General features: G+C 31.7%; 2 protein-coding genes across 3 annotated transcripts; one reads left to right on the forward strand and one right to left on the reverse strand.

Moving 5' to 3' along the window:
* Positions 1 to 1,624: 1,624 nt before the first annotated feature.
* Positions 1,625 to 3,828, reverse strand: LOC101205943 (transcription factor bHLH137). The gene is made up of 7 exons (XM_004153955.3): positions 3,357 to 3,828; positions 3,043 to 3,249; positions 2,853 to 2,918; positions 2,656 to 2,724; positions 2,488 to 2,571; positions 2,179 to 2,391; positions 1,625 to 2,087 (listed from the first exon to the last, which is right to left on the reverse strand). Exons 1-7 carry the CDS (start codon positions 3,735 to 3,737, stop codon positions 1,989 to 1,991), a joined length of 1,119 nt encoding a protein of 372 aa, XP_004154003.1. The 5' UTR covers positions 3,738 to 3,828; the 3' UTR covers positions 1,625 to 1,988.
* Positions 3,829 to 11,593: 7,765 nt separating this feature from the next.
* Positions 11,594 to 19,827, forward strand: LOC101221393 (coiled-coil domain-containing protein SCD2). Of its 2 annotated transcripts, none has more exons than XM_004145096.3 (17): positions 11,594 to 12,169; positions 12,486 to 12,655; positions 12,844 to 12,919; positions 13,094 to 13,135; positions 13,230 to 13,292; positions 13,602 to 13,651; positions 13,728 to 13,755; positions 13,917 to 13,991; positions 14,084 to 14,194; positions 14,292 to 14,352; positions 15,808 to 15,918; positions 16,018 to 16,136; positions 16,387 to 16,450; positions 16,819 to 16,860; positions 17,658 to 17,698; positions 18,606 to 18,732; positions 19,415 to 19,827. In XM_004145096.3, the coding sequence occupies exons 1-17, from the start codon at positions 11,807 to 11,809 to the stop codon at positions 19,525 to 19,527; spliced, it is 1,656 nt and encodes a 551-aa protein (XP_004145144.1). In that variant the 5' UTR covers positions 11,594 to 11,806; the 3' UTR covers positions 19,528 to 19,827. The 2 variants fall into 2 exon arrangements, with proteins under 2 accessions (XP_004145144.1, XP_011652277.1); XM_011653975.2 differs by having other exon boundaries at positions 12,027 to 12,169; positions 12,490 to 12,655.
* Positions 19,828 to 20,208: the final 381 nt, after the last annotated feature.

Consider the following 20,208-nt stretch of genomic DNA (forward strand, 5'->3'; position numbering starts at 1 on the left):
TAATGCAAATAATTGAATTTCTTGTTTTTTTTTTTTCTCTCTTTTTCTCTCTTTATGTCAAGCTGTATATTCATTTCTCACCATCTCACATTGTGTTAATTAGCGGGTCAATCCCAACTTTTTATTGTTATTCAAAAGTTTACTTCAAATTGAGGTGTTATATTGTATATATCTTGTTTACATTTGTGACTTTTTTGGGAACTAAATTTATATTGAAATTATGGTATTTTGAATTCAACGTGACATATTGGATTTATGGGCACAAATAGTGACTACTTTAATATCACTCCCATTCTTTCGTAAAAAACACATGCATATAAGGTTAGAATAGAGACTTTGAAATTGATAGAGAAGTTTCATGGAATTCTTCTTCTTCTTTTTTTCTTCTCTTCTCTTCCTATAATTTTAATGCAAAACAACCATACCAAGTTGTCCTACCTTGTGGATGTTGATTACTATTTACTAGAGGTATTGTTTTCTAATAAAGTTTATTTTCATGTTCTATTTGTAAAGATGAGATATTTTATCTCTCTTTTACATTACCTACGTTTTCTCTCAAAACGACGAATATCCCTCAATTGTATTATTAAATCAAAATTTAAAATTTTTTTTATAATGGACTAAAAAATTTGTAGAAAATTCAAATTAAAAATTCATAGATTTTTTAGATCATGGGTTTGAATCTAGGTCACTAGAGAATTTAATATTTTGGTGTAAATTTTTGTTAGAGAAGCCATTAGTCTATATTACGTTACCTAGGCATGATGACCCTCTTGGGGATTTCTTCACATGGAATCTTGGCAAAAAGAGAGATTTGGCTGGCTATGGCATTTTGTAAATGACTTCATCAACTGTCCCCTTTCAACTTTTATTTTTTTTGTTTTTTTAATGGAGCAAATCAAATTAAAGATCAGGTAGGAAAAAAAGTCAATAAAAATTTGAGAAAAATAAACATATCCCTCTCTCTTCAGTTCATGAAATTTTATTCCATTTTGATGTCATTCAGAATATGTCATCTCATAGTTTATCCCAAAAGTTCCATTTAATCAGCTTTGATAATATAATATAGGATTATCTTCTAATGTTAAAATAAAATCATCATTGTTAATTATGATGACAACATCTACTTTAATTCTATCTAAATATTAGATTATTAAACTATGACACTTTAACCCATCATTGTTCTTAAAAGAAACTCAAAACTTTATGAGTTAGAATTTTATAATTGACTTGAGTGAACTTGAAAAGAAGTATTTTTTTTCCCATTTTAGAAAATGAAAAATTATAAAGTAAACAGGATTTGATGGACTGATTGATTAATATATTTTGGCATTTTGTATGAGCATAACACAGTAGAAGTTTGACAAACATCATCAATTTGCCAGACAACGTTCTGTTCACATAACTGCATGTTTAAATCCCAATCTTACTCAACCACCATATACTATCCTCCAAATTTCATTAAAATCCAATACGATTACGACACCTTGTTCGTTGTAATTTAAGAATGGTTTGGAATGACATACTTAAGACGACTCATAATATGTTAAATTAACAAAAAGGCAGGAGGAGAATTAAAAAGAAAAAAGAAAAAAAGAAAAAGAGAAGATAGAAACTATGTTTCTGTAGATGAAAAAATTGCATATATTAACAGATGAATGGAAATTACATACATATAAAATGAAAATGGATACAACTTACAAGCTAACAAATCAGTTTTTTTATTTTTTTTTTCTCTTTCATCTAAGACTAATACATTTGAAATAAATAAATTTATTTATTTAATCTAAAAAAATGACTGGAGATTCTCGAAACTTGAGCAGCCACAATTTAATGTCTTTGAAAAAGATCAGATCCTTTGTGTTCTTCGTCCATTCATTTTTGTTACTTCCACTTTATTCAGGTTCTCTGTCAACTTCGTATCCCTCTTCATTTTCTTTCTTTTTTTTTTAGAAATTTAATTTTAATGAGATAGTAGAGAGCTTTCTTTAATGGAAGTAACACAAGTTGTCGCCAATTCCTGATGAAATAAGAAGCTGCTTTCTTTTTTGGTCTTCCACATCCCATGATGAAACTTTAACGTTATCCTGATAACGATGTTGAATGTTACTTCTAATGTCCTCAAATTAATTAAATCCCCAATAATCTAATATCTTACATTACATTATATTTAATTACCTGTGACGATTGGGAGTAACCGTTACTTGGGCTTATCCCTTGTTGAAGTAGAAACAAATTAGCTGAAGGGTCCATTAAGGGAAAATTATTCCCGGTGGAGATTGCCGGAGATGGGGTCGCCGGAGGCGTCGTGTCGATCAACGCCGGCTGTGATACGACACTGCATTGCGCCATCGCCGGTAGTGTTGGTGTTATGCTACTCAACGACGTCGTCTGGTCAAAATTAAATAATATATATATATATTAATTAAAAATGAGTTTTTTTAATCAAAATTAATATTTTTTGAATGGTTTTTATTTTTGGCTCACCTCTGGTTGAATCATGAGACCGTCTAAGTCCATTCTGAAGTCGAAGAAAATTGGGTTCAAAGAAGCGAGTTTCATGGAGAGAAACTGGAAAGAAAAATAGAAGTTAGTGAAATTTAATGATATAATTATGAGATTGATTAAAGAAATTATTTTAAAACAGTGTTATACCTCAACTTGATTTTGTAGAGACTGAACATAATTGATAATTTCATCCAACATAAGGGCCTTCCCTGTAACCTATTCATCACCAAAACCCACATGGCCATTTTTTAGCACCAAATTAATTAATTAATTAATAATAATAAAAGAAAAGAATTTTAATTGGAATGAATGAATGAAATAGAAGTATATAAGTATAAGTTTACCTTGTCGCAACCGGGAACAAGGCGTTGCAATGTCTTCATCCTTTCACTAATCTTCTCTCTTCTCACCTGAAATGACAAGACAACGACATGTCGTTCTTAGCGTGTGGGGTATACTTTAAATATTTCTTTTCAAATAATTAAAACTTTATACTTTTTAAATTATTAATTAACTATATTAATAATTAATTACCCTCTCAGCAAGACTGTGGCTATCAGTGGCTTGGCCCCTTCTTGCTCTGACATGAATGTAACCGGTGGTTGCACCTCCATCTTCTGAATCTTTTAACTTCTCCTCCAATAATTTCTTCCCACTTTTGGCCTTTTGATCTCTTTCTTTCCCTTCTTCTACTTCTCCTTTATTTTTCGCCTTTTTCCCGTTGCTCTGATCATTACTCCCCTGAAATTAAATATATATATATATAATCTATATATAAGGGGAATTTATATAAATTACAAAATACAATAAAAAACCAATAAAATAAAAAATGAAAATTTATTCTAGACCTTGGACTGGGCGGAGGAGGCGGAGGAATTATTCCGACTCTTTCTTTTCTTACTACAAGGGGAAGTGACGGTAACAGTAACAGCCGGCTTCAACTGATCTCCAACCGGCAGCTCAGCGCTGTCCGACCGGTCCACCAAAGTTGAAGATTCAGGGCTTTGTTTAGAGAGGTCAGGAAAATGGTAAATGGGTTGTTCTTGTTGTTGCTGTTGCTGCTGCTGCTGCTGCTGCTGTGGTTGATGATCTTGAGGGTAAAATGGGGAGAAACAATTGGTGTTGAAATTCTGTTCATCAAAAAAGCCTCCCATTTTAAGAGGATTGTTATTGTGCAAGAAAATAGAGTCAAGAAGAAATGGTTGGTATTGATATGAAAAGGCTGCCATTGTTTTTTTTCTTTTCTTTTCTCTCTCTCTTTGAATGGAAGCTATTGATTCAGGTCTAGAAAAAGTGAGTGCAAGAAAATACTCAGAGGGTCAGGCTTATATAAAGAGTTAAGATAGAGATAGACAAAAAAGAAATGTTAAATGATAATAAAAATAAAAAAGAGGAAAGAGAAGAAAAAAAGATGCTGAAATCTTTGGTAACGCATTCCCATGCAAAATTTCAGTGTATAATTGACTGGTCTTTTCTTCTTCTTTTTTTTTCTTATAGAAAAAAAGTAAATTAAATTGGGTTATGTTAGAAATTGTAATTATGATTATTCATATATCATATCAAGAGATGTAATTGCTATCTTTTCATATGATGAGTCGAAGTTAGTGTGTTTGGGTCAGGGATTGTTAAAGGACGAAAGCTGGTGACAACTATTTCAAAATTAGAAAACATTAAACTTCCTGTGTGTCGACTGCTTGTTTTCTAATTAATTAATGGTATTCAACATAAATATTTAAGGGATTGTTTATCCAAAAAAAACTTTGTTTCTTTTTTGTCCTATGATTTATTAGTTTTTGTTACTGTTCTATTCATACTTCTCTACGTCCTTAATTTTTTGTTTAATCAATTACTACTAACAATTATTGGGGTTCTCTTTTTCTTTCTTAGTAGAAATTATAGCAAATCATTTGCTGATTATGGTAAACTATTAAAAACAAGGATGAAATCTTCTGTTTTATGGTTTAAACAAAAGGGGTATTATTTTATATAAAAAGAAAATTTTGTCTTATTTATTAATTATAACTATTCTTTTAATTACCATATGGTTAGGTTTATAACCTTGGCTTACTTCAAAGTTATTTGCCATAGCTATTGGAAATATAATTGTTTCAGTTAGAGTTGAACTAAACTTGTCTAAATATATATTAACTTAGAAGACCCTTTTCCTTTTGAAACCACTTTTAAAATGTTTAGTTCTAGCTATCCTTTAAACTTGTATTGAATTAAAATTTAAAACTTTCATTCATTTTTTAAAATTTTAATTTTGTATCTATAAGTTGTTTTACAAGTTTAAGATTCTTAAAAGAAAAAAAAAACAATTGATAAATGATCTAAGATTAAAATTGAATTTTATGTTTACTCTAACCTAAGCTTTCAATTTGTATATGTAAATTAACAACAACAAAAAAACACACACAAATGAGAAGAAGGTTAAAGGGTTATCATTAAATTATAATTTATAAAATTTGTAAAGTAAATTATAACATAAGTGACATAAGGTTGGAACAATATTCTACTATGCACTTTTTAAGTAATTTGAAAACCTATATTAGACACAAACCCTCCAAAAATTCAACTAAATCCACACAAATCTTAAAGCATAAACCATGTTTATGATTTAACCATCTCTATCGTTTAAAAAGGTGTATAATTTTTTAAAATAATTTAATTTTATATCTAATAAAATTTTAAATTTAAAAAGAATATCTAACATGTTCTAACAAATAATGGTGACATTTTTTAAAATAGTAAAATAAGTTAAAATATATACAACATATCAATGATAGATACTGATAGACTTCTATATATATCACTGTCTATCAATATGATTGATAAAAACATATCAGTGTCTATTAATGTTTATCATTTATCGAATATGAAATTTTGCTATATTCTATAAATATTTTATTAAATTTATCAATTTTTACAAATTTCCTTAATTTGATCTCTATTAACTTTTCAAAATTTAACTAAATGTATAGTTGTTAACCTTTTGAACTTTGAATCTAATTTTTAATAAATGACCATTATGTTAAACATTTTAGAATCCATATAAACTTATTAGATACAATACTTAATTTCAAACCTAACGAAAAATCAATGTTTATAAATTTGCAACATATTAATTAGGTAAATACAAGAAACATTTGTAAGAGTTGATTAAAAGTGTGTTAGACTTAATATGACATGTGTTTAATAACTTTTCAAACTTATTTTAAGAATACATCATATGTATATAGTTATAAGTAAGTCTATAATCAAATATTAATAAGAAAGACAAGACGCGGAAGGAGATAAGGGAGATGGGATATGGGTAGGGGTAGTGATTAAATTTTAAAAGAATGACAATGTGTTGATGGGGGTAGAAATGGAAAAGTCCAAAAGAGAGTATTAATTGAAATGAAAAGAATAGAAAGGGATATATAGAAAGAAATAGAGAAAAGAGTTGTAGGAAATGAAATGAAAGAGGAAACATGTTAATTGTTTTGTAGATCAATCGAGAGAATTGGGAGTGTGGGACAAAAAAGAGGAACTTTGGCGGTTGTTGATACCACCGAAGGGAAAGCGGCCCTCTCAATGTCTCCATACAAACAAATACAAATGCATTCATTAATCACCTACTAACTATTACTCCAATTTAATACTTCATGAATCCTCCTTGAAGGAGAAATTTCTTAAACCTCTTGATATGAACTAAATTTTAAATTTAAATATTATGTTTATATACTCACAATAATAATAAAGAATATATAGATATATAAAAAAGGGGGGGATAAATAAAATAGGAATACGAGGAATCATTTAGCCTAAAAGGACACTTTTTTCCCCACTTCCTATCACAAGTTCTGCCTCATTAGGGCATCGTTGTCATGGAGAAAATGAACCTTTTCAAAAGACTATATATGAACTTCCAAAGTACTACATAACTTCTTTTCATCTTCTACTGTGTGTATTTACAATTCAGTTATATAGATTTTTTTATGTATACTTTTAAACCATATATGTCAAGGTGAATAAAAAAGAATAACGTGCATTTTCTTTTTGTGTGAATTCTATTCAAGTGGTCAATGACACGATCTTCGGTGTAATTTTTTTTCTTCACAATAATATGTTCTCTTTACAAAAATAAATGATTTTGTTTTATATATTTTCTTCATTGAATAGACACATGGACATTATACCAAACATTGCTTTTAGAAAATCATCATCAAATCGTCCATTTTAATTTTTGAAACCCTCATAGATGAGACTGTTCAAAGACCTTTTTCATTTTTTCTTTTTCCTTTGAATGGTGGGATATAAATAGAAAATTGAAAACTTTGTTTACGCATTTCTTAATTATTTTAGTACCCTCAAAATAAATATAATAATTGTATATGTATGTATTCACAAGACCCTTTGAATTATTTATTATAGGTTAGAATAATATGTTAATGAGTTTATTAGAATTGGTTGAATTTTAAACGCCTCTAAACAATTATGGAAATAGGTCACAAATAATTACTCTCTTCTACTTCACTAGTGATATAAAAGCAACAAATATATAATTGAATTTATATCAAAGTATAAATTATTAATCTACCGATTTATTAAAATTGTATTGTTAGTACACATATTTATATTCATAATTCAAACCTATATGGGTAACCTCAAGCTATAATATTTATAGACACTAATTGATCATAGAATAGGAAGAAGTTTTTAGAATAACAAGTAACCAAATGTAAATTATTACAAAAATATTTATCAACTATATACTTAACAAGCAATTATTCAAACAAGGTTAATCTCATTCTAATTGTGGGCTATGTCGGCAGTCTTGTTGGGCTGTCAGGCTTGTAAGCTCGGCCCAATTGTGCCCTCAACACACCCTCAATTCCCAACTCCCAATCAAAGCCATCTAAAATTTATCCATTAGACAAGATTTTCATTTCTAGATATCGTAGGTAGGTTATGGAGATGTCAATTTTACTCATCGGGTGGGGTTCTACCAAGACCTGCCTCGAACAAAGCATAAAATCTCTAAACACACGCAAAATGGGGAGTGAGTGACGATTATTTTTTCTTCGTTGACATTTTTGAGTCGGGGATGAAAATACATTTTCGGACTCTGTCCCGTCTTGATCTCCACTCCGCTCCTAAAGAAAAAAAGTATGTACATATTTTTGGACATATTTATATATATATTCCATTGAAATGTTTGTATATATATTTATAAAAAAACGTGAGAAATATTTCCTTGCGAGAAACTAAATCATCGCGAGGAATCTCCACCCCATTTTGGGAGATAGAGAATGGGATAGGGGACACCGACGCCGATGCCGACGCAAATGGGGAAGGAGATGTGTCACTCCCCATTCCTGCTAGGTGACAACTCTTTTTTGTTATACTAAATTAAATAATAAAAAGAAAAAGTAAGTAATATATAATTAGTTGAATTATAGTTAATTAACCTACTTTTAAATAGGATAAATAGAAAGTACTTAAAAAATGGGAGGCTTGTGTTGAGCATAACAAGTACAAAGATTTGAAACTAAACTCAATTAAAGATTTATTGATAATATAATTATTATCATTCTTTAATTAATTGCATTTTGATTTGTGGTTGTAAATACTAATTATATGAGTTTCAATTGGTGTAGAATATGCCAAAAATGGTCTAAAAAGTCAAGAGATGAGATCACATTTTGATACACATGTTTGAAATATAATATAAAGTGTGATATTATTTCAAACAATCATTAATTAAGCTACATGAGAAACGACTTAGGGTTTTATTTTATTTTTGAGATTTCAATATTTTTGTGTATCATAATTATTTATGTGCGTTTCCCAATTGCCAAACATCCAAAGTTTTCCAAAAATTGAATTTCTCTCATTAATGTGTGTTTTTAACTTTATGGTCCTATAGGGTCAAAGCTATATTAGGCTATATGTACTATCTCCCTTTTGCATAAGTCACACGGTAACAAAAAGCCTATACAAACTATAGCCTTATACGATTTAATTAATGCCCTTAGGGTGGGATGCGTGCAAAAAATCTAGCACGGGTGTTTCGATATCTAACTTGAAGTGAATCAAGTGGACTATAATAGTTCGTTCAACGTTTGGAACGTAGTTAAAACAATATGGAAATCCAGAGTTATTATTTGTACCTTTTAAATGTGTAAGTCCAACTTGAATAGCTTGACAATATGGACTACCAAATTCATATTATATGATCGTGTTGGTTTAGTTTAAAATATGAGTTGTGTTTGTTGAAAATTTTAGTTCAACTCAACTCATTTTGAATTAATATATATATTATTCATTTAATAAAGAGACATTTCTAAAAATAACAAAATAAATTAAAACATTTAGAAGATATAGCAAATTTTTTAGATTCTACCAATACCGCTTATAAAAGATATTACTGACTATCGAATGTTTGTTATCGATAGAATATGAAATGTTGCTATAACTTGTAAATATTTTGTCAAATTTGCTACTTTTGACAATTTTCCTTTAATAAAAGTAAAGTTATAAGTATTTTGTTAAACTATCGTGTAGAAAGCTAAATGATCGCATAGAAAGTTAGCCGATCGTGTAAGAAGTAAACGAACGTTTTAATGTAGAAAGTTAAACGATCATTGAGTTGAGAATGAAAAAAAAAACAATACAATCTGACAACTCAACCCGTCCCGACCCAAATCTTATATTTTACGAGTTTGATTGAAAAATTAATCTCGATTATTTGAGTTGCCAACCCAACCAACATGAAAATATGGGTTGGGTTGAAAATGTCTTCCAACCCGTACTGCTCTTCGTTTTTCTACAAATTAGTGATCACTCACTGATTATATAATTACTCTTCCACCCACCAATTTTCTAATAATTGCACTCGAGACATAGAGTACTACAGTTAACGCATGTAGATTACTACAATCTATAAAAAATTAAAAACCAAAATGATTGTTAATGGTTTTGAAAAACTCGATTTTGTTTTTACAATTTGATTAGTAACTCAAATATTTACATGGAGAAGATGAAAAGATGGGTTGAAGAAACAAATACAATAAATCTTTTTAAATTTAAAAGAAAAATCAAACTAAAATTAAGATGACTATAGAAGGATTTTATTATAGCCCATTGAATATTAAAATTGTTTTATATAGTAAAAGATTGGATTTATGAATGAAAAAGATTGAAAGTTGTTGAAATGAATGGTAAAAGAAAAAATGTAGGACATATATAGTATAGATCTCCATTTTTGTAGTGAATGTAAGACATTATTAGGTAGTGGTGGCATAGATACGTGTTATGTGTGCCATTTCCGGCACTAAAATTATTGAAATATATTTGTACGTGTTTGTTTTCATTGTCAAAGTTATTTCTGCCCATTTTTGTACTCCCACACCTTCATATTAATTAATGTTTGAGAGTAATCAAATCAAAGCTTCTCAACTTTATGTGTTAGAGAGATTAAATTATTAACTTTGTCACATACGGGAATCAATATTTGAATAGTGAAAGCACTATTGTTATAAACACATGCACAGCCAATAATCAGCTTTTGTTGTTGCTTACTAAAACTTACAAACACACAGACTAGAGAGAGTATCTTTTACGAAGATACGATCTCTCAAACTTCCATGTAAAATCCAATCCCATCTCACTCCCCCCATTTCCTTTTAATCAATCTCCACTTTTCTTTCGTACCTTCCACTTAATATGCACCGCCCAATTTACGTACACATTCATCTCTGTATTCATTCATATCAAGACCACGGTCAAAACAACTATTTCATTTCTTTTTTAAATGAATAAATCGTTTTCAAATATAATTAATATCACACTCTATCTACCTATCCTATACACATATACATATCATACTCTAGTCTTTCTTTGTCTATCACGATTCGCAGTAAATAGACGGTACTCTTTTGCTTTATTTATAAATAATTTGATTTGTTATATTTGAAAAATAATCTTCACCTTTCTACTCTTACTACAAACATAAAGTTTAAATTGTTTATGGATGAGACTTGAAAAAATTATTACTATTTGAGTTTTGGAATTTTGCTTGCATTTAAGGTAGATAACATCGTACCATTGTAGATATCTTTTTAGAGTTCATATTCTATCTAATAAAAACCATACCCATATCGAATATCCCTTTTATGTTCTAAGTCATTTAGTTATTCCGAGAGGGTTTCACATTTGCATGAAAATAATATAGAAAATAGTTGCTAATATTGTTTAAAAATTCATAGTTATGGAATTGTTAAAAGTGATCTCATTTAATTATTAACTATATATAACAACTATTATTGTTTGAGTTAACCATTGAAATAATTTTAATAGATAGCAATTATTTTGAGAATCATAATCAAATGTAAATATTACTGTAGCATGATAGACTCTTTTATCAATTTTGTTATATTTATAATTTTTTATTACGATATTTTTTTGAATCTAATTGATGTTTAAACCAATAATTTGGGTTAACCAGAAATATCCAGTAATGTGGGCCTAGTTACATCAATCTGGAGAAGTCGAGCCCAAAATCAAGAACTTGGGCTTGGATGCTACTGCGAACTCCCTGGCGGGCCGGCCCACAAAATACTAGCCCGAGGTAAGATCAAGATGTATATATGCGAACTTGCGAGCGAAGGTAGACCGTGGAACTTTTAGAAAAATAAAAATGTCACCTCTCGCATTTCGTTTGGTTCCATGATTTTAGCAATGTTATATGGATCTGTTTTTAAAAAGCAAAACAAACAGAAATTAAAGAGAAAAAGCAAAGAGTCCTAATTATTTATTTTAAATAAGTTGAATTTTATTTGTTTAGAATAGATAACAAGTTGCTTTACTTGTGATTTAAATACACGAGGTCTACTATACACCTAAACACGACAATGTCAAACTTCAATTAATTAAAATAAAGGAAGAGAAAGAGAAAGTTTTATAACTTAAAATGTGACATTTAATGATTTCCTAATTAGAATCCTTCTCATATATTTGAACAGCTTATAATGTTGCAAAAATGTACTAAAAAAAATTGTGAATATAATAATGATCATATTGAGCATAGTTATTTAGAAATTCCATGATTGATTATACGCCACGAAATCGGGAATCTGAATCAAACGACGTTGTTCTATATTTCTTTGCACGACCTATTTTGTCAACACCGATTCTTTCTCTTAGAACCTCCTCTTTCTTTCTTTTTATTTGTTGCTTTTTCTCGAGAAAATCTAGCCCCGATAAAATTTCGGAACTGCGGTACAATCACTTCTCATTATTTCCGTAAACGGAAATGGATCGGAGGAGACCTGCTAGTCCTGTCTACGCCAGGCAATGGAGTGGCGGCTCCAGCAGCACCGGATCTTCTTCTCCGGTCATGTCCCCGGCTCATCCTCAGTCTCGATTGGCTGCTTCTTCCACCATCAAGCGCGCTCAGAATGTTGCCGCCAAGAAGGCTGCTGAACGTTTGGCTCTGGTCATGGCCAACACGCATGAACCGGATGACGAGGATGAAGACGATGATCTCAACTTTCGATTCGGTGCTCCACCTCCTCCCCGTACTCACTCCTCTTATCCAACTGTTGTCAGTAGTAATAATACCAATTCATTTCATACGATTTCGGGTCCAAGGATTAACAGATCTCCATCCCCCGCGGTAATTTCGAGTATTTTTGACTCGTCTGATTTAATTAGGTGTCTGGTTGATGTCAATTCTCATGATATATTGTCTATGTCGTTCTGGATTGGTAGTTGAATTGAGCTTTTCTAGTCTCTATTTTTCTTTTTTTTCTTATCATGTTTTATAAGATCTGTGCACTAGTAGCTTGGCTTGTTGTGGATTGTTCTAGGATACAGTAGAGTTTGTGATCAATTCCAGGCGGAGCATTTCCGGCGGTTTTAATTGTTTAAGCATTAGCATGTGGTATACTATCTAACGAGAAGGTGATTGGAATTTCTGGTGTTTTGATTAGTTAGGTCGGAATATCGTAGAGATTGTTCCTCAAGTTCGATCCACATCAACTGGTAGACCATCGATGTCCGTGCGTGTGAACCCGAACGTTCCACCGAGTAAACAACCACTTAAAACTTCAGTCTCCATACCTCCAATTGAACCTCCTTCTAATAGGATTGGAGATAGAAGGTTATTATTAAATAGAACCTTGTTTCCTTTTTTCAAATACATGTGAATAATGGAGCTTATAGTTATGAAAAATACGGCAGCACAACTTTCTTGTTTAGTTCAAGGAACTAGCTATCAGCGGGAAGCTTTTGACAACGTGATGAGGCAGTGTGTTTTCTCATTTACTCGGTTCCAATTTTTTATTCCAGGTTTGCATCAGATATTGGACAGGCCAAATCTAAAGATGCCGGAGATCAGCGGGAAGCATCGGCACTGCGTGATGAGGTATGGCATTATAAATGTAGAAATCAATTTCTCCGTCTTGCACTAGAAAGATCGCTACTCCATTGCATTGGAGGAAGCTTTTTCCTCATTGTATTTACTTTGTCTTTTGATCTATGGAGCCGCACCGTAACTGTCAAGTCAAATGCTCCCAATCTGACTTGGATCTTTTTGCAGCTTGATATGCTACAAGAAGAGAACGAGAATATACTTGAAAAGGTCTGCTTACCATTTCAAGAAAGCTCATGAATTTGAATATCAGTTCCCTCAATATCATGTTCAGTTGATATTTACACTCGAGTTTGTTCAACAGCTTCGACTAGCAGAAGAAAAACGAGAAGAGGCGGAGGCTAGAGCTAGAATGCTAGAGAAACAGGTATTGACCTGTTGATTTTTTTTTATTTTGATAATAAGTCAAAGTGAAAAATTATTAAATCCTAGTGCTTCAATAGAAGATGTTGGGTGTAGGTAATAATGGTTTTTAGACTGTCCTCTTTTCCATTATGCTTGACTGCATGTATCTTGAGATGAGATGTTGGTCGGCTAGTTTTTTTTTTTTTTGAACTTCTGCATAGGTAGCCAGCTCATTGAATTAACTTTTGCATTCGTTGCAAGATTTTCACATCCCTTTCTGGAATTTGCTGACTAATATTTATTTATTGTTTTCCTATTAATACTTTAATAGGTGGCTACTCTCGGAGAGGGTGTGTCCTTAGAAGCTAAATTATTGAGCAGGTATGTTTGCATCCTTCTGCGTTTTCCGTTCTTTATGAAAATTTCTGTCTTATTGTTTCACACTATTTATTTGTAGGAAAGAAGCAGCCCTGCGTCAAAGAGAGGTATGTTGAGGTCATAACTGCATACAGCATGTAGAATAGGTTTTAAGGAATCAAGTCATTTATATATTGGAGGCCTTCACAACATTAATCCTATTTCTAGGAAATGGGCCAAGTCGTCCTTGTTTTTTTGTTTTTAATCCTGTCTGCTATTCTTTGTACAGGCTGCACTCAAAGCTGCACAACCAACCAAGGATAGTAGAAACGAAGAACTTGCTGCCCTTCGTTCAGAAATTGAGGTCGAAATCACTACCTCTGTTTACATAACTTGTTGAGTGTTTTCAATCTTCGTCCTGGTTTCAGATGTATGACATTGTAATTATTTTATCAGAACTTAAAAGAGGAGTCAGTGGCAGCTACAGAACAACTACGAGAAGCAGAGTCTGAAGCAAAGGCTCTTCGTGTAATGACACAGAGAATGGTTTTGACACAGGAAGAGATGGTTAGTGTTTAGCTAAAGAAGCAATATCTACGTTCAGTTGTCTTTTGCTGTGAAATTCTCTTTCAATCATATTCATAGTTTATCTTTCTTTTTCCAGGAGGAGGTTGTTTTAAAGAGGTGTTGGCTTGCTCGCTACTGGGGCTTAGCTGTTCAATATGGTAAGAAACACTTTCTACAGTATAAATGGCTCATAACATACTTGAGTTGTTTAGGTTCTTTGCTTATTGGGCTGGGATGATGGTTGGCAACATTAAAATTCTGTATATTATGAAGTTTACAAAAATAAAGTAAAAAGGAAATTCAAAAAGCCCTTGGTAGAGTGTTAAGGTGTTCTTGTAAACCCTTTTGGTTTTTGGAGGGGGTACCTTGTCCCTTCCTATATCAGGTTGCTGGTTGGTTTCTTTTTGCAATGAAGTGGTTATCGTTTCTTACAAAATAAATAATCAATTAAAAACATAAGAAAAAAAAGGTTCTACTTTTGACGTAAGGAAGCAAATTCAAAATCATGGAAAGTATTGGTAAGAAGATTAGGAAAAGAGGCAGCTGTTGGTGAATTTTGTGATCTTTCATTCTGGTTGAGAGCGTTTCAGTTACTGAAAAGGAAGATAAAAGATGGTGGGTGTTGGATGCAACTGGTTCTTTGGGTAGTTCTTTGTACTGTATATGCTGTTTGGAAACTTAAATACCAGACCCAGAGAAGTGATCTTCTGGCGTAGTTGATGTATGTGGAAGGTTGAAACTCTACTCAGACAAAGATCCTTTTATCTGGAAACTAGGTGTTTGCTGAAGTTGGATCCAGTTCTTGTTTGAAAGTTGAAGAGAATCTCAGTCATTTGTTTCATTGTTCTTATAAAAGAAAAAATTGGTACCAGTGTTTCAAGGATTCAAGTGTTTCATGGGTCCTAGATGTCGCAGTGAAAAACAATGTTCCTTTTTATGCTTTGTGGTATTCAGTTGGACAAGGAAGCTAGATTATAAATTATTATAGTTTAGTATGGTCAAGGGTACTTTATGGGGACTCTGGACATGAAGGATCGCCACACACTTTTTAAGGAAATCGAGATTTGTGGGAGGAAGGATGTGAAATCATCAAAGTGGATTGTTGGCTTGCTCTCTCTAATCCTTGTTAAGCCTTTTGTAACAATTTTTGAATTTTTGTCTGATATAGTGATTTAGTGTTTTTCTTTTCCTTTCGATTATTTGTTTCTTAAATTTGTTTACCTTAAGGAAGTTGGGACTTGAGAGACTTCTTATTTTGATAAGAAACAAATTGTATGCATGACATTAGAAAAAGATTAGCAAAGCTGTTTATGATGTTTTCTTCTCTTGTTCTTATCTCCTCTCCTGAACTTGTTCATTGATTGTTGATTCTCTTTCTAGTAATTTTGTATAGAACGTGGATGACTTTTTTCTTTCCCAAAGAGATTTTGAATGCCAATATTTATTATCTCCCTAGGTCTTTTTTCCCTCCTATTTTTCATTTGTGTTCTCTAAAGTACAAGATTTTCTTTTAATAATTTTACATCTTGACCGCTTGTATATGCTGCAAGAATTTGTCTTCTTTTGTAGTGTTTTGTTTTTGGGTCTCTCTCCACTGATTTGCTTATTTCCAGGCATATGTGCGGATATTGCAATCTCAAAACATGAGTATTGGTCTTCTTTAGCTCCTTTGCCGTTTGAAGTTGTAATTTCTGCAGGACAAAAAGCTAAGGAGGAGCCTGAAGGTTGATTCGAATGTTGGCTCTTGTTGTTTTATATGCAATGCGTTTATCTAGTCCTCACTACTTGATTAATAAAAATAATGTTGGGCATCAATGTTTCAGGTCGAAATGATCAAGATAGGAGTAAGCTCATCCAGGACATAAATGATCTCTCTGGGGAAGGAAATATTGAGAGTATGCTTTCAGTCGAAATGGGATTGAGAGAATTAACATCTCTAAAGGTTCTCTTTTTCTAAATTCGTAGTTGTTTCCATTTCTCTCTTGCTTATATACCCTCTGGTAACGTCTTTGTGTAAACCATAGTATTCTCTACAATAGCTATAATAATCACACTATCTGTTGTTTCTTTTTGTATTCCCTGAGTTTAGATGCAAATAACAGCTCTCTGCAGCTTGAATCATTCTTCTGTATCCTTGCTATTGATATGCCCTTATGTTAATCTTTCTCTCAAAATCCTTCATTGTTGCACAGGTTGAAGATGCAACTGTGCTTGCATTGGCACAACATAGACGTCCGAGTTTGGTTCATCAATCAGGTAGTTTTTTTCCCACTTATGTTCAGAGTTTCTGTTGTCTTCCAAACTTCCTGAACAATTTCAATTCCAGTTTATTTAGATATTTTGAAAATTAATTATTTTTGTTACCTTTCTCAACTGGTAAGATGTATTACTATTTTGAATAATGAGAGGTTTGGTCACCTTTTATGTCTATCTTTAGATGGACGAATTACTTATATGTCACCTTGGTCACTGACTAAGCAAATCTTTTAGAATCAGAACCTCGAGAATTATTTTAAAGCTTTAGTTTGATTTGCAATTATTACAAACTGAATGATTTGTTAATTGAATCAAATAGGAAAGGTACACATAAAGTTGCTTATTTTCTTTCGTTTTTTTATTCACAGATTCAAAAGTACCTGCTGATCCGAAGTTTTCTGAGGCTTTTGGTAAGTTGACTGCTGCACCTTATGCACTACACTCATTAGACGTATTAGACATGATATGCTTGATGAATCATAAAATTAAAAGCGCAGCCAGATCTTTGTATTAGGCTATTTGTTACTTTATGGTTGGTGGTGGAAGGAAAAGATTCCAAGCGTATTGGACATGATATGCTTGATGAATCATAAAATTAAAAGGGTATAAGGAGACAATTGACATTGACTTGATGGATCAATCTTGATAGAGTTGATGTACGAAATGTTACTCCAAGTGTAGGTATAATGCTTAGGGTTAAAACGAGAGGTAGACTCTCTGTCAGGTGTGTTTTGACTTGACAATTTATTTATAATCTTTCATAGGCGACCCTGTATTTTGCTTATTACTCTGCACTCTCACTCTTTTTCTTTCACTTTTATTTTCTGTCTTTCTTTCTTTTGCATACATTTTCTCTCACTAATCTCTCCCTACATACATTTTATTTCTCATTTACTTTTTATTTTTTACTTTCAACGGTTTTCGTTTTAGTAAATTGTCAATTTTGGAAGTATTTGTTATGGAAATCATTGAAAAAGTGTTTTTGGTTAAATTACAAAAAATCTAAAATATTAGAACCGAATCATCAAGCAATTTATTATTAAGCACTTTACTTAAAAACACCCTCACACAAGAATAATTCGTGAAGCTGATGGTTTTACTGTCCAACTCACACCTAAGAACTAGAATAAGAAGAAAGATCGGATAAAAAAAAGGAGTGCACGTTTCTGTTAATAGTTATTTCATGATTGAACTTCTCTCTTTGCAGAACTAAGTGAAGCTGAGGCTGAAGATGTTCTTTTTAAGGAGGTAGTTTCATCTGTCTCATCTTTGTTGTTGTTGTTGGTCACGAGGAATTGAGGATTATTTAGTTTTGTGCTATGTGAACCTCCTACTTTTGTTTGTCCTTTTGTGATTTTACATTACACTATTATTAGGTGTTTGTAATACCTTTGGAGAATAATGTTCCTTTTGTAAATAAAATTGATTTTTTTGATTGGCACCTTTGAAAAAATTAATAATCTAAAGTGGGTTTAATATAGTTTATTAAATGGTTTTAGAAAAATCCTAATAAATAAGTTGTTAAAAAATTGAATTAATTTAAAAAAAAAAAAAATTTCAAAGAAACACTTTAGAGATTGATTATCCAAGAAGGATTTTTTCTTGTTAAAAAAAAATCGGAAGTCCTTAAAATATGGTAATAAATTGACAAAATCATTTCTGAATACAGTGCATCCAAGCAAATTTGTCGTTTAAAATTATTTTGATGATGTAAGATATAGTAACATTTGTATTGAAAATATCTTTTCTCAAATGTGTATAAATTAGAAGGTGTTCCAAATAGACCTTTATCTCTTTGGTGAAAAAATGTGGAAACTCCGGTGCCCAAAAGTGTCTAATCTTCAACTTGTTTTCAACTAACATTTGATATTGTTTGCTTTCACAGCCTATGGCATATTTTCTTTTCTTTTCTTCTTTTTTTTTTCTGTAAGATTTTCATATTTCGTTAGTCTAAATTTATTATCCTTCTAAGTATCCTAGATTAACGTAAATGATGTGTTCAACTTTTATGAACTACTTTACCTACCAGTATCTTGGCATCCTGGCAATTGTTTGTCCCTACAAAAATGAGCGTTGTGCATTTTTGGTTTAATTATGTTTGTACGAGTTTGCAAGTTTTGGTTTCAAAATTGACGGAGTTTGAAAACTTATGTAGGCGTGGCTTACATACTTTTGGAGAAGAGCTAAGGCATATGGTGTGGATGAGGATGTTGCCGATGAGCGGCTCCAGTTTTGGATCAGTCGTAGTGGACAGCCTCCAACTTCACATGATGCTGTGGATGGTACGGTTTATATTTTCTTTTACCGGTTTGATATCTTTGCGTTTTGGATAGCTTTTCTATTCTTGTATTATAATTAATCTATTGGTTTTTCGATTTTTATTATGGTATCTATACAAATTAGCTTCCTTATCGATGTATTACCGACATTTCTGCAACTGCATAAAATTTCATAAAACACTAGAGTTGTCCTTTTACACACACAAGAAGTGGAATTCCTATCCTTGGGGGAAAAAAAGGCAACGCTTAGTATAGCCTTTCTAAAACCATCTCATTTGGGGATTCAACCAACAAGTGCTCTCATCACGTTGGACTGGTTTTAGTTAAGCCTAGGGTTTAGACACGTGCCATATATAAGCCCTCTAACCCTATCGATACCTTTACATCGTTATTATATGATATTTCTCTTAATAACGAAAGCAAACGTAGCCAACACATTGTTAGTGAACCTTGTAAATTTAGAGTCAATTTCTTCTCATCTTTTTTCTTTGCTTGTCGATTTCGTATTGGTCATAACACATCAATATAGCCAGTTGTACTCTATCTAAAAAAAAGATGTAATTTGTTCGTCTGGAAGCCTCAGATTACGCTGTTAATATCTACTGGAATGTACCTTATATATTCCATAAGCACAACTCTTTATAACTTCATGAAAAATAGCTTAAAGTTTCATATCCTTTGGCAGTTGAACGAGGGCTCGTAGAGCTGAGAAAGCTTGGAATAGAACAACAGCTTTGGGAGGCATCTCGAAAGGAAATCGATCAATCTTCTGCAAAAGACTTAGACACCTTATCCTGAAAGATGGCTCGCATTTATACGGACTCAAATGACAGTTTTTTTTTCTTCTTCTTCTCTTTTGCAACAAATTTTCTCTGCCACCTTTCTTCTACTTTGAGCCTGTTTTGCCCAGAGTGGATGCACATTTATTTTATATCCTTTGTGCCTTGTGTGATATTTGGTTACATCAACCCCCTCAACTGAGAGTTTATAGTGAAATGTTATTTTAGAGTGGCTTGTGCCTTGTATGATAGATAGACTTCATTCCCAATTCTTTTACTCAAAAAGTTCAATTAATTTGTTTCCAAGTTTAGCTCTCCATTTTAATTTAAGTCTCCAATTTGTGCTTTTCCCCCTCGAAAAACATAGATTGAGAAGGGGAAAGAAATGAATCCAAATTCTTTAATTTGCTTTTTTGTTTTTCCTTCATTATTATTATTTCTCTCTTGTGGTTTACAGAAACTTAGCAGGTGTTTGATTCGCTGACTTGGTGAAATTATGGGAGTTTTGCAACAATTTATGGAGCTTTCAAAACTTAATAAAAATGGTAAATAATTTACCTAATATTGACTTAGTTGTTAATTACATATTAATTAAATGTTTAATTGGTAATTTTAGATTTAAAGTTTGTTTGGATTATCTATGAAAAAACAGTATTTTTCAATAACATATTTTTTAAAAAATATATTTAAAATTTAAATA

This window comes from Cucumis sativus, chromosome 1 (genome assembly GCF_000004075.3).
Source record: "Cucumis sativus cultivar 9930 chromosome 1, Cucumber_9930_V3, whole genome shotgun sequence".
NCBI classification, from domain to species: Eukaryota; Viridiplantae; Streptophyta; class Magnoliopsida; order Cucurbitales; family Cucurbitaceae; genus Cucumis; species Cucumis sativus.